The following is a 12996-nucleotide window of genomic DNA, read 5'->3' as shown; positions in this document are numbered from 1 at the left end:
TCACACCGGGGTGACAGGGCCCAGTTCACCCCGACGCCTGGGGGTGACAGGGCTGGGGGTCCCCTGACGCCCCGGGGAGACGGGGCCGGGCCGTCCCGAGCTCCCGGCAGTGACGGGGCCGGGGCCGGGCTGTGCCCCCCGGCCGGCCGGGCGGAGGCAGCCGCGGGCCGCTCGGGCCGTTCCCCGGCAACGGCGGGGCCGCGCCCGGGCTGAGGCGGCGGGGCCGGGCCGAGCCGGGCCGGGGCGGAGCCGCCTGACGCCATCGCGGCGCGCCGGGGCCGGGGCCGCCCGCCCGTGCGCCCGCGGCGGCCATGGGCCCGGAGGGGGCGGCGGTGCGGGTGGCGGTGCGCGTGCGGCCGCTGCTGCCCAAGGAGGTGCTGCGCGGGCACCGGCCCTGCCTGCGCGGCGACGCCGCCACGGGCGAGGTGGCGCTGGGCCACCGCCGCCGCTTCCGCTTCGCCGCGGTGCTGCCCGAGGGCGCGGGGCAGGCGGCCGTGTACGGCGCGTGCGTGCGGCCGCTGCTGCGCGCCTTCTTCCGCGGCTTCAACGCCACCGTCTTCGCCTACGGCCAGACCGGCTCCGGCAAGACCTACACCATCGGCGAGGCCAGCGTCGGTGAGTGCCGGCCGCCGCCCCGCGGGGCTCCCGCCGGCCCCGGCCCCGGCCCCGGCCCCTGCCGTCGCTGCCCCGCCAGCGCCGCCACCCGCTGGTGTCCCCCGGCCCCTGCCATCTCCATCCCCACCAGAGCCGCCACCCCCTGGTGTCTCCTGCCCCTGCCATCTCCGTCCTCGCCAATGCCACCACCCCTTGGTGTCCCCCGACCCCTGCCGTCTCCATCCCCGCCATCCCCTGGTGTCTCCTGGCCCCTGCCATCTTCATCCCCGCCATCCCCTGTTGTCCCCCAGCCCCTGCCATCTCCGCCCCCGCCAATGCCACGATCCCCTGTTGTCCCCCAGCCCCTGCCATCCCTGTCCCTGCCATCCCCTGGTGTCTCCTGGCCCCTGCCATGTCTGTCCTCGCCAATGCCACCATCCTCTGGTGTCCCCCAACCCCTGCCATCTCTGTTCCCGCCAGTGCCACCCCCTGGTGTCCCCTGGCCCCTGCCATCTCCATCCCCACCAGTGCTATCATCCCCTGGTGTCTCCTGACCCCTGCCATCCCTGTTCCCGCCAATGCCACTATCCCCTAGTGTCCTCCAGCGCCTGCCCTCTCTGCCCCGCCAATGCTGCCATCCCCCCAACCCCTGCCGTCCCTGTCCCACCCAATGCCACCATCCTCTGGCATCCCCCAACCCCTGCTGTCTCTGCCCTTGCCAATGCTGCCATCCCCCCAGTCCCTGCTGTCCCTGTCCCACCCAATGCCACCATCCTCTGGCATCCCCCAACCCCTGCTGTCTCTGCCCTTGCCAATGCTGCCGTCCCCCCAACCCCTGCCATCACCATCCCTGCCAACTCTGCCACCCCCTACCATCTCCTGACCCCTGCTGTCCCCATCCCCACCAATGCTACCATCCCCTACCATCCCCCCAGTCCCTGCTGTCCTGTCCCTGCCAACATCACCAATCCTGCCAGTGTCACCATCATCACCAGTGTTGCCATTTCCAGCAATGCCACCATCCCTGCCAACATCACCATCCCCTACCACTCCCCAGTCACTGTCCCCTTCCATCCCCCTAGCACCTCAACCCCTGCCAGTGTCACCAACCTTACCAGTGCCACCAGTCATGTGGCTGTAACCAAACCTTGGGCAAAGCGGTGGTGAGACACCCCTCAACACCTGAACAGCAAAGCCACGTGCCCTGTCGTCCCCGTGTGTTGGCGTCCGTTGGGGATCCTGTCTTGCATATTCTTGCCCGCCAGGGAGAACACCTGGCCTGAGAGGCGCAGCACGTGTGTTTTGTTCTTTACCGCTGAAAGACAAGCGAGAAGTCTGAGTTTGGTCTGGAAACAGTGATGATGATTTCCCAAGGGCACCGCTACCTCTGACTGGCTTCTTTCTTTCAGCTTTGCTTTTTAATGTGCTCTAACAGGAGAAAGAGGCTTGGGGGTTTAATCCCACTTGTTTACGTGAAGGAAGGGAGGAAAGAGGAAATGCTTTCCTCCCATAAGTGCCATTTTAATGTTATTTTTGATTGTGTAGATATCTTACTGAGCACGTACTGTAAATGTTTTGGTCAGCCTTAGTTAACCGCATAGTTTGAAAATACTGAATTGTTTCCATACTTTCAAATTTATCTCTGTTTTTAGTTTCCCAGTTAGGGTTATTATTGCACCAGATTTGGGGATTGTCCTTTTACATGGCTGTTAATGAAAAAAAGCAGAACAATTTTAAATTCAAGCTCCAGAGTGCTGTGGCCAGATAAAGACAGTCTGCAAGCACACAAAAAATTGTCTGTGCTAGGAAAGTTTGTGGAGTAGTGCTGGCTTCAAAGGAAAGCATGTTCTAGCTTCAGGCCTGGCGTTTGTTACCTGCTGATACATTAATGCACCTCTTTCTTCTCAAGGAGCACTGTAGACATGCAGTGTTGCTCGAATGCACCACTGCTGTGGAAGGGAGCGGTGGAATAGGATTTGCCCCACGGCCCTGTGTCTTAGAAACATTTGCAGGAAAGTTTAATCTGGGCTTCTAGTGCTGAGCTGTGGGAAAACTGCGAGGCTGCTTCTGTATGCATGAAGTGTGTCCTGCAGCCTCGCTCCTGCGTCGTGGCTCGGTCCCCATCTGGCACTGGCTCTCGGTGCATCCAGCGACTGTGTACATGTATCTCTTTGCCAGCCTCCATCAATGAAGATGAGCAGGGCATCATCCCACGAGCCATGGCTGAGACCTTCAGGCTCATCGATGAGAATGACCTGATTGACTACACGGTCAGAGTGTCCTACCTGGAAGTGTATAAGGAGGAGTTTCGGGACTTGCTGCAGGTGGATACAGCCAGCAAAGACATCCAGATCCGGGAGGATGACAAGGGGAACATTGGTATGTGTGTCTGCTCTTGGGCTCCCTTTTCTTCCCATTTGCAAGGCCATTTTGGTGTGTGTGTGTCCCTGTAAAGTGGAGCCAGGTCTTCTCCACATCTCTCCTGCAGCAGCTTGCTGTGCATAGCCCTGCTCTGTCTGAAAAGCCTGTATTTGCATGGCAGAATATTAATAGAGCAGTGGAACCATGCTGCGCGAGAGGGGCTGTAAGGGACCCCCTCAGACTCCCAGCCTCAGCCTTTGTGTGCTGCTGAGAACTGTGGTTTATGGTGCGAGGAGGTTTGCAGGAGCGAGCTGCTTGGGTGTGCTCTGGGACTGTTCCAGACCGCAGGCTCTGCTGCTCCTTCATGCAGATTTCCTGGGGCAGCCCAGCCCTTGCAGTGACCTCTCTGTTTGCCGTTGCAGTGCTCTGCGGTGTGAAGGAGTCAGAAGTGGAAGGGCTGGATGAGGTCTTGAGCCTGCTGGAGATGGGTAACACAGCCAAGCACACGGGAGCTACCCACATCAACGCACAGTCAAGCCGCTCGCACACCATCTTCACGGTGACCATGGAGCAGCGGCGTGGGGCTGGCCGCCTTACTCGCCTCACCCTCCATGATCCGGCCTCAGTCCTTGCCTCGGGCCAAGTGCTGGTTTCCAAGTTTCACTTTGTGGACCTTGCGGGCTCAGAGCGAATTGTGAAGACTGGAAACACGGGGGAGAGGCTGAAGGAGAGTATCCAGATCAACAGTGGTCTGCTGGCCTTGGGCAACGTCATCAGTGCCTTGGGAGACCCTCGGAGGAAGTGCAGCCACATTCCCTACAGGGACTCCAAAATCACCAGGTACAGGGTGGGACTGGGACCCCACTATGTGCGCACCTCTTGTGGGTGCATGGCTCAATAGGAGGGACACGAGGCTTCTCTCTGCCTTTCTGGCCTGCTGAAAGTCTTCTCCCATGCTCGGCCTGCAAGGTTTGGTGGCAGAGTCCCCTAGCCTACCTGAGAGAAGTTTGCGGGGTGAGCTGTCCCTTGTGCTCTCACACCGGGGCTCTCAGACTGTCTGCTTGATTGCAAGAGGTCAGTTGACTCCCTGTGCCTCACAGCATTTTAGAAGTCCACCCTATATGTGGCTTTTCCTGTGGAGAAGCTGGAGAAACAATGAGGCCAGGATAAAAATGAAAGACTAGCTTGTTCCAGTGCTGCAGAAGACAAGGCTTGGATGATTCATGCTACTGAAGCTGAGATTGGGTGTCAGCGTGGGTTATTCTGCCCGTTCCTGCTTAGCAGTGACTAGAAAGTGCTTCCAGTAGACTTCTTGGATGGTTTGCCTATGACAAGCTGGCCTGCAGGTAGTTTCGAGGTTAAACAGATGTCTTTTGCAATCTACAGCAGGCTGCCTTGTGGCATGCACCTAGCAGTGGTCACAGAATCAGGTAGCCCAGAGCCTTGGGAATTACACCAAAGGAAACATGCCATGGTGCAAACTATTTCTCTGCTTGATCATTTGGGTCACCTCACTAGTGCTGAACTGATTGTAGAGAGGGAATATCATTTTCATTGGGTTCAACCTTGTAAATGGATAAATAGGTGATACCCCTCTGTTTCTTGCATTATTCTGCATTTCAGCCCTCTTAATTGCCTGTGTCTGTGCTTCTGCCTAGGATCCTAAAAGACTCCTTAGGGGGGAATGCCCAGACTGTCATGATAGCCTGTGTCAGCCCTTCCTCCTCTGACTTTGATGAGAGCCTCAACACACTGAATTATGCCAACCGAGCTCAGAACATCCAGAACAAGGCCGTGGTGAACTGCCGCAAGGAGACAGAGCATGTCGAAGAGCTTCATCTGCAGATAAAGAACTTGCAGAAGGCACTGGAGCAGCGGCACCGCTCGGAGACCCGCATCATCAACCGCTCGGACACCACCAAGCAGGGCTCGCAAGACCCCACGGCTCGCCTGCTGGCAGAGTGTGCCCACTACCGCACATGCACGGACGCTGCGTATCGGCTGCTGATGGAGCTGCAAGAGGAGAGCAACCTCACCGTGGAACAGATCCTGCGAGTTAAGGAGTGGCTGTGCGCCGTGGAAAGTGAGAGGAGCGAGCTCACCTCGGCCGGGCTGGATAGCGGCATCGAGAGCACCTCTGCAGAGGACCAGAGCCTTGAGGGACAAGGCTCAAAGCTGGCAAAAGCCGAGGTAGCGACTGGGGCGTTAGGTCTGCGCTCGGGTGTGGGCATAGCCTCCTGATAAAGCACAGCGCAACTGCCAAAGTCTGCTGGTTGTCTGAGAGGGGGAGCAGACCTGTTGTAAGAGCAGAGTTACAGAGGTGCCCAGTGAGGACAACGAAGGAGGCCCTTTATTAGCAAAGGGAAAGGCAGAGGATTTTTTTCCATGAAGCACTCTGGTGGTCTGGTGTGAGCCCCTATAGCCATCTGGGGAAAATGAAGAGGTTGCTGTAGCTCTGAGACAGGGAGGAGGAGGAGTTCATCTGACCTGCCACTGAATACAGCAGCCTTGGGGCAGAGAGCAACAGCCACAGCCTGGCACTGTGGAAGGGTCAGGAGAGGGAGTGGAGGAAGAACCTGGCTCATGGCAACCTGAGGCCATAGGGAGGCAGAAAGACACGGTGTTCCTGGAAAGCAGAGACAGGTTGGATTCAGCTTTCACTCTGATGTTTATTTCAGAAGCAAAATCTCTGCAGAGCTGTATCTGCAGAGCTGCCGTGCCCCTGTGGAGACCAGGGCAGGGAGGGAAGGACAAAGGCAGATACTGATGCTGCGTTTCTTGTATTTTGGGGACAGGTGAACGCTGAGAAGGGGTGCGAGTCCATCAAAGATGAGCATGTGGCCAAACTGCAAAGGCAAGTGGAGCGTCTGGAGGAGGAGAACCGTGATTTCCTGGCTGCCCTGGAGGATGCCATGGAGCAGTATAAACTGCAGGTATTTCTAGGCTCTGTTTTCTTAGAAGGGACCTGCCCTACTCTTCCCCTTTCCTCTAGACAACAGAGGTGAGTGCAGCCTGGCCTCTGGGCTCCTGTGCAGCAGATTTGGGATCGACATGTTTGTGATCCCATTTTTCTTGTTGTCTCCTAGAGTGACAAACTACAGGAACAGCAGGATAAGATCTCGGAGCTGCATGTGCGCTTGGAGATGGCAATGCCAAATCTGTGTGTGCCAGAACTGCTGGAAGACCTCCACTTGGTGACTGTCACCCAGAGACCTCACACAGCCCCTCTGGATGCTGCACAGTCCCATGGCCTCAGCATGGTTCCCTCCGGGCTCCTTGCTGAGCAGGGTGGAAGAGGCCTTTGTAGGAAGGTGAGGGTGCAAATCTTTGCTGTGAATGCCTCCATTTAGCAGGTGCTGCCTTTTCACTCTGAGTCCCTCCACCTTAGGAGCTGGCTTTTCCCACCCCTGCACATTAACCTTGTCAAAAGTGTAGTCCAGAGGACTATGTTCAGTTCACATCAGGAAAGATTCACATCTGTGGCGAAAGCAGCCAGCTTTGAAACTGAGGCTTTTACTTTGATCCTACCAGCTAGTTCCAGACTTTTGCTCAGCTTCTGAGCAGCAGAAGGCAGGAGGACTGCCAGCTAGGTATGGGAACGCTCCAGTTCCCCTGAAAATACACTGAACTCTGCTCATTGTTCTTCCTTGTACCTAATAGCGATGCCCAGCTGAGAGTCAGCTTCTTTTTCTAACATGGGCTCTCATGCAGCATGTTTCATCTCTGTCTGATTCTCTGGCCCAGCAGCCTGACAGCAATCTCTCCTGCCAGGAAGAGGACCTCGCAGCCTGTCATCCGAGCCCTGTGCAGTGTCTGACTGGCAACCCAGAGATCAAAGATGTGGTGCTGAGCAGGGAGTTCAGCCAAGACTCAGAGAAGCTAGCACAGCTGTCCTCAGAAGAGGAGGAAGAATGGGAACAGAAACGGTCCCTGTATCGGCGTCGGTGAGTTGAGGCTGTTCCAGCACTGTGCGTTGCTGCTGCAGTCATAAGGCCTTGGCCCGGCACTGGTTGGAGATGACTGTGATGCAGGGCTGAGCTCGGTCTCCCACCTCTGCATCTCAGCCCTCGTGTGGGATGTAGAAGCAAATGCTGTCTCTGGGGTCAGTAATTCTGCTTACCGAGGAGCTAATTAGCTTCATTCCTGAACTTCATTCCTACTGTTTCCATCTCCCTCTGAAGCCCCATCTTACTCTGTAGATCATGAGGGTCCTTACTGGAAACAGCTCTAGTAGTGCTCAGACCCAAATGATTAATTTGCTGCTCTTTCTAGAAATGGGATCCAAAGCTGGAGCAAGAGGGAGATGTGCATCAAGTTGGGTGAGGAGCTGTGTGGAGGCAATTCCCAGCTGATTCAGGAGGAGCAGTCGGAGCTGCCCAAAGGCAAGTGGAAACTGTAGGTTGTCAGGCAGGATTCCTAGGGCTGGTGGTGTTTTGCTGGGTACTTTTGATAGGAAGGCCTGGCTGAACCAGAGGACAAAATGGAGCAGATGAGAGTCCAGCTGCTCTGCTTGTGGAGAAAGTTAGCCTGTTGGGATCTCGCAAGAGCTGCATGTTTTGGTGGAAGCCAGAGGTGACTGGGTGATGCTGTGCCAGTTTGTTACAGATCTGAGGTCTGATTGTCCTTCTGTCACATGGCTGCTAAGACGGGAGCATCCTTACCTGGGGATCTGTGTTGCAGAGGCATGCAGGAGGTGGGAGCAGCTGGTTGGTCTGCGGGAACGCCTTCCAGGGAAGGACTCTGAGTGGAGGCTGGTGCAAGCACAGCAGAAGATCCGAGAGCTGGCAATCAACATCCGTATGAAAGAGGAGCTGATCACAGAGCTCATTAAGACAGGTGCGGAGCTGCTGGCAAGGCAGCTGGGAAATATTCACCTGTTCCCTGTGGATCTCCTCCTGGTTGGGATGCTTGGTCTCCATTCCCACGCTCACCTCTGTCTCCATGTTGTCTGTGTTCAGCCCTTCTCCTGTAGGCAGCAAAGTGCTGTTTCTCTGTCCTCTGGCTGACTAGGACCTTTCGTAGTGGTTTCTACCCAAATCCCTTGCTCAGGGTAGCTGAGGGCGAGGAAAGCACTGGGGAGCTGAGAGAGGGAGGGCGAGAAGTCTGCACCCAGTCTTTATAGCCACCTGCCAAAAAAAGTGTGATGAGGTAGAGCAGACCTGCAAGGCCAAGGAAGCAAAGGTCTGGTGCTGTGTCTGGGGCACTAATGAGCAACTTCTTCAGGGAAAATTCAGTCACCCAGGCAGGGAAGCAGGTCCTCGTCCATGGAGGCAGGCTGCGCCAGCTCACACCCATACGGCAGCAGTTCCAGCCAGATCCCTGGGTGGCAATGCCGCAGCCTGGGGCAGATGCAGCCCTTCCCTGGGGCCCTGGTGTCAGCGCGGAGGTGTGTGTATGTTGCAGGCAAGGACGCCCAGGCTCTGAACAAGCAGTACTGCCAGAAGATCAGCGAGCTGGAGCAGGAGGCAGAGCAGGTGCGGGCAGAGCTGAGCGACAGCCAGAAGCAGCTCCAGGAGTTGGAGGGCAAAGAGCCGTGGGACCCTGGGGAGAAGCGCAAACTGCAAGAGTATCGCACACGCGTGGCAGCTGCCCAGAGCAAGGCACGGGTCAGTGCGAACAGAGGCCATCTGGCTCTGCCCACCGGGGCCTGGTGGGTCGGGGCACTCTCCGCAAAGGGTGCAGGGGGGCTGCCGAGCCTAAGGGTAGCTCTCACCCGGCAGGTTCTGAGCAGGAAGAAGCAGGCAACGGAGAGGCTGGTGTCGCTTTCAACCCAGAGTGAGAAGCGAGTGCAGGAGCTGGAGAGGAACATTCAGCTGATGCGGCGGCAGCAGGGCCAGCTGCAGAAACGGCTGCGGGAAGAGAGTGAGCAGAAACGGCGGCTGGAGATGGAGATGAATAAACGGCAGCACCGAGTCAAGGTAGGATCTGGCAGGAGGAGATCTGATAGAACTGTATTTGAGATGAAGACGATGGGTGGGCTCTGTGAGCCACTAGGTGGGCAAGGGTAGTTCTGATGGTGCCTCCAACTGTCCAAGAGAGCATCAGGCTGGGGAGAGTGTGATGGGTACTGCAGTTTTTCAGAGTATCCAGAAAGCTAGCTTGGGAGCATAACCTGTCCATCAGCCCACAGTCCCTGGCTCTGGAGCAAACAGCTTCCAGTCTCTGAAAGGCTAACAGTTGCTCCTCCCCATGCAGGAACTGGAACTGAAGCATGAGCAGCACCAGAAGATTCTGCGCATCAAAACCGAGGAAATTGCAGCTTTCCAGAGGAAGCGGCGGAGTGGCAGCAACGGCTCTGTGATCAGCCTGGAGCAGCAGCAGGTACAAGTACAGCACGCCTGGCTTGCTCTTCCCCTTCCAAGGGGACTGCTGTGCCATGCTACAGCCTGATGAGGGACACCTGGGTGCCTCAACTTGAGATATGCTGTGGCATGCTTGGTCCCTAGCCTGTCCTGTCCTTATGTCATTTGTGTCTGGCAGCAAAGTGCTTGGAGATCATCTCTTACCGCCGTGGCCAGGATCCTTCTCTACTCTAAGCGCTAGTAGAGAACCTGTGCAATCTTGTCTGTTGGTACAGGGGTTGTGGGAGATATGGCTCCCTCGATCTCCTTGACAGCTGGGGATCCAGCTCAGCTCTGCCTCTTGGAGGAGCTGGGAGAATAAAACTAGTGCAGATGGCTATATAGGTTGGCAGAGATAGAACCAAGACTCTAGGTCTGATCTCCGCGCCCCTTGCTCCCTAGTCTAGTAGTCCTCAGGTTGTTAGTGCTGTCCACATATACCCTTTTCCTCTCCTCCATTAGAAAATTGAGGAACAGAAGAAGTGGCTGGACATGGAGATGGATAAAGTTCTTGAGCAGCGCCAGGCCCTGGATGAGCTGGAGGATGAGCTGAGGAAACGGGAAGCTATCGTGGCCAAAAAGGAGGCCTTGTTGCAGGAGAAGAATGGCCTGGAGAGCAAACGACTACGTTCCAGCCAGGTGGGAGTAGAGTATGACACCTCTGCCCCTTGCTTGACTCCTAGCAGAGAGGTGGGAGAGGAAAGGGAGTGACTGTACAATCCTGGGTCTGGCAGAGAGCTGCAGGCCAGGATGAGGTAGTGTCATTGGGAAGCAGGTAGGAAATCCATCTGCCTCTACCACCAGAGAACCTGCTCGTGCTGTGCCTCTGAGCTGTGGTTTGATAAGCCAAGGTGCGCGTGCACGTGTGTGTGGTGGTGGTTGTGGGGTATGACTTGACCTGTGGAGGGAGAGGAAAGGGGTTGGGAGGCCTGGCTTTCCTTTAGAGCGGATCCTCTCAAACATCTGCTGCAGGCCCTGACAGATGACATAGTACGCATGTCCAGCCGCCTGGAGCACTTAGAAAAGGAGCTGACAGAGAAGAACGGACAGCTGCGCCATGGCAGTGCCCACGACCAGCAACAGATCCGCCAGGAGATCAACAACCTGCGCCAGGAGAAGGACCAGCTGCTCAAACAGAGGTTGGAGCTAGACAACAAGCTGCGCCAGGGCACCCTGCTATCCCCAGAGGTACCTGTTCTTTGGCAGGGCTGCTCTGCTTGCAAGAGTGCAAAGTAGGAGGAGAGAGATAAGGGAAAGACCTGATCACGGCACCATTAGCAGATGCTGCCACAGGTCCGTAAACTGTGCATATCTCAGCTTCCTGCCACTGATGTTGGGGCTACGAGTTGGAAAAGGAGGTGGGATGCTAGGTGAGAGTGGGATAGGGAGGGAGTGAACGCTTTGGTCCCACATGGCTACTGTTCCCTATCCCGCACGCTGACCCCAACCTCAGATGGTAATTGCAGTTCTGCCTCGGCAGGAAGAGCGGATCTTGTTCCAGCTGGATGAGGCTATTGAGGCTCTGGATGCTGCCATTGAGTACAAGAATGAATCCATCACATGCAGGCAACGAGTCCTGCGGGCCTCAGCCAGCCTACTGTCACAGTGCGAGATGAACCTCATGGCCAAGCTCAGCTACCTCTCCTCCTCTGAGACCCGAGCTCTGCTCTGCAAGTACTTCGACAAGGTGGGAGTCAGACTACCCTCTGCGCTGCAGGGAGCTGTAGCATCTGACCAAAATGTTTTCCTCAGCCTTAAGCCTTCTGTCTGCCTCCCACTGTGCTTCTGCCCTGCAAAGCTAGCCCGCCTGTCCCAACACCTGGAATAGGGTGTGGTGGCTCTGCCACAGCAGTGCAACCACATGTCATTTGCTTCTTTGAGGTAGCTGTGACAGCCTAGAAATACTAACTTCCTTCACACATGGTACCAAAAAAAAAAAAAAAAAAAAACTAACTTGATCAGGCTGCATGGGGCAGGAAGGCTCCCCCCAACTCTGAAGGGGTTGAGAGATCCTTTTTCTTGGGCCCTGGACAGGTGGTGACACTGCGCGAGGATCAGCACAGGCAGCATATTGCCTTTTCGGAGCTGGAGATGCAGCTGGAGGAGCAGCAGCAGCTGGTGTACTGGCTGGAGGTGGCTGTGGAGCGCCAGCGCCTGGAGATGGACCGCCAGCTCACCCTGCAGCAGAAGGAACACGAGCAGAACATGCAATTACTGCTCCAGCAGAGCCGTGGTAACAGCAACCGGCAGCTGCAGCACTGCTTTCATCAGCTGCTGCCTAGCATGGTCTTGGGTCCATGCTAGCTCTTCTTCAGCTTTTGTAGGGCTCTGGGGCTTGAAGTAGCACTGCTTTTCCTTGTAGAGCACATGGATGAGGAGCTGGCCAGCAGCAAGATGCAGTATGAGGGGAGGATTCAGGTGCTGGAAAAGGAGCTGAGCCGATATATGTGGGCAAACCAGGAGCTATATCAGAGGCTGAGTAACATGAACCTCCATCCAGAACAAACCAAAGGTAAGGGAGGCCTCAGTCTTGGGCTTTGCCATTCCTAGCAAATTAGAGGCAAGCTGCCAGCACCCAGGAGCAGTGCTGGAGGGGTTCAGTGCTGGCACTGAGCAAGCGCTTTACAGGTGTTGATTCTAATGAGAAAACTAAAGTGATCCTGATGTTCAGCTCACTGCAGCCATGATCTTTCCCAGCAGGGATGGAGAGAAACATTCATGGGGCTGGGGAGAGACCTCCTCCTGCACTTGGGATCTGTGAAGAATCCAGCCTTGGGGAACAGCACTTGCCCCCAGCTGTTGCTGAAGAAAGCCATCGGGTCAGGGATGACAGCAGAGATCTGGTGCACGCCCCTTTGCCATCAACATGGCGGCGTTCTTCCCTGCCCAACGACAACCCTGTGGACCTTCGGCAGAGGGACACAGAGCACTTGCTCCGAGTGGGGCTGTCCCATGAGGTGCACCTGCCAAGGAACCTCACTTCTGCCTCCAAGTCCCGCCGGGAGCTGCGCAGAGCCAGTCTGAATACCACCCCCGTGCCCTACCACCCAGCAATGATAGACGTTAGGAAAAATCCGCTCTAGACAGAAGCTTGTAACGCTTCTGTGGCACAGGGCAGGAAGGAGTAGATACTGCTGATGTGGGCTCAAGTGCCTTTCTACTCCCCTGAGCCAACTTGGCCACCAACCTGTTGTATTTCAGAGGCCTGAAAAAAAAGTATGGTGAAAAACCTTAAGGGAGATAAGGTGTGGGACAGCTAGCTTACATGCCCACGTTGCTGTCAGTCTCAACAGCGCTGACTGGCCATCTTTCCTCCTGCATCTTATAGCTCTGAACCTGGCCTCTAACACTAAAAATTTGTTTACAGTTTGGAAACCTCTGCTTGTGGAGCTAGTTCATCCCTAACAGACTTGGAGGGAGACACTCTGCAGTTCTGCAGAACTTGTAAATATATTTTTCTAGTAACTTTTTTAAAAACATTTCTACTGTAACTTTTCTAATAAAGCAGAACAAATTTTATGAAGCAAGCACTTGTCAGAGGTTCCTGTGGTCTCTCATTCATCACTGCAGGAAAGGCATTTAAACCCTCATTGCAGGGGGACTCAGCTGTTCAGTTACTTTGTTGCCTTAATGTCTAAATACATGTGTTTTAGAAGTGCCCAAAATAACTGTCTTGACAAATACCTTTAGGATCCATGGA

At 55.7% G+C, this 12996-nt stretch overlaps 1 protein-coding gene across 4 annotated transcripts; it reads left to right on the top strand.

Annotated features, from left to right (window-relative positions):
• Positions 1 to 277: 277 nt before the first annotated feature.
• KIF7 (kinesin family member 7) lies at positions 278 to 12823 on the top strand. Of its 4 annotated transcripts, none has more exons than XM_064517249.1 (18): positions 278 to 615; positions 2773 to 2973; positions 3378 to 3795; positions 4614 to 5145; positions 5751 to 5888; positions 6042 to 6266; positions 6727 to 6899; positions 7228 to 7337; positions 7636 to 7791; positions 8359 to 8561; positions 8676 to 8873; positions 9151 to 9276; positions 9759 to 9935; positions 10269 to 10484; positions 10777 to 10983; positions 11331 to 11529; positions 11659 to 11808; positions 11994 to 12823. In XM_064517249.1, the coding sequence occupies exons 1-18, from the start codon at positions 312 to 314 to the stop codon at positions 12377 to 12379; spliced, it is 4119 nt and encodes a 1372-aa protein (XP_064373319.1). In that variant the 5' UTR covers positions 278 to 311; the 3' UTR covers positions 12380 to 12823. The 4 variants fall into 4 exon arrangements, with proteins under 4 accessions (XP_064373319.1, XP_064373318.1, XP_064373316.1 ...); XM_064517248.1 differs by having other exon boundaries at positions 6703 to 6899; XM_064517246.1 differs by having other exon boundaries at positions 6700 to 6899; positions 11997 to 12823.
• Positions 12824 to 12996: the final 173 nt, after the last annotated feature.

Source organism: Dromaius novaehollandiae, chromosome 10 (assembly GCF_036370855.1).
Source record: "Dromaius novaehollandiae isolate bDroNov1 chromosome 10, bDroNov1.hap1, whole genome shotgun sequence".
NCBI lineage: Eukaryota > Metazoa > Chordata > Aves > Casuariiformes > Dromaiidae > Dromaius > Dromaius novaehollandiae.
This window is presented reverse-complemented; position numbering and strand designations above follow the sequence as displayed.

Coding starts and splice junctions, on each gene's coding strand:
- KIF7 (XM_064517250.1), top strand. CDS start 312: ATGGGCCCGGAGGGGGCGGCGGTGCGGGTGGCGGTGCGCGTGCGGCCG. Junction 3,796..4,613: donor AGGGACTCCAAAATCACCAG/GTACAGGGTGGG, acceptor GCTTCTGCCTAG/GATCCTAAAAGACTCCTTAG. Junction 8,874..9,150: donor AACGGCAGCACCGAGTCAAG/GTAGGATCTGGC, acceptor CTCCCCATGCAG/GAACTGGAACTGAAGCATGA.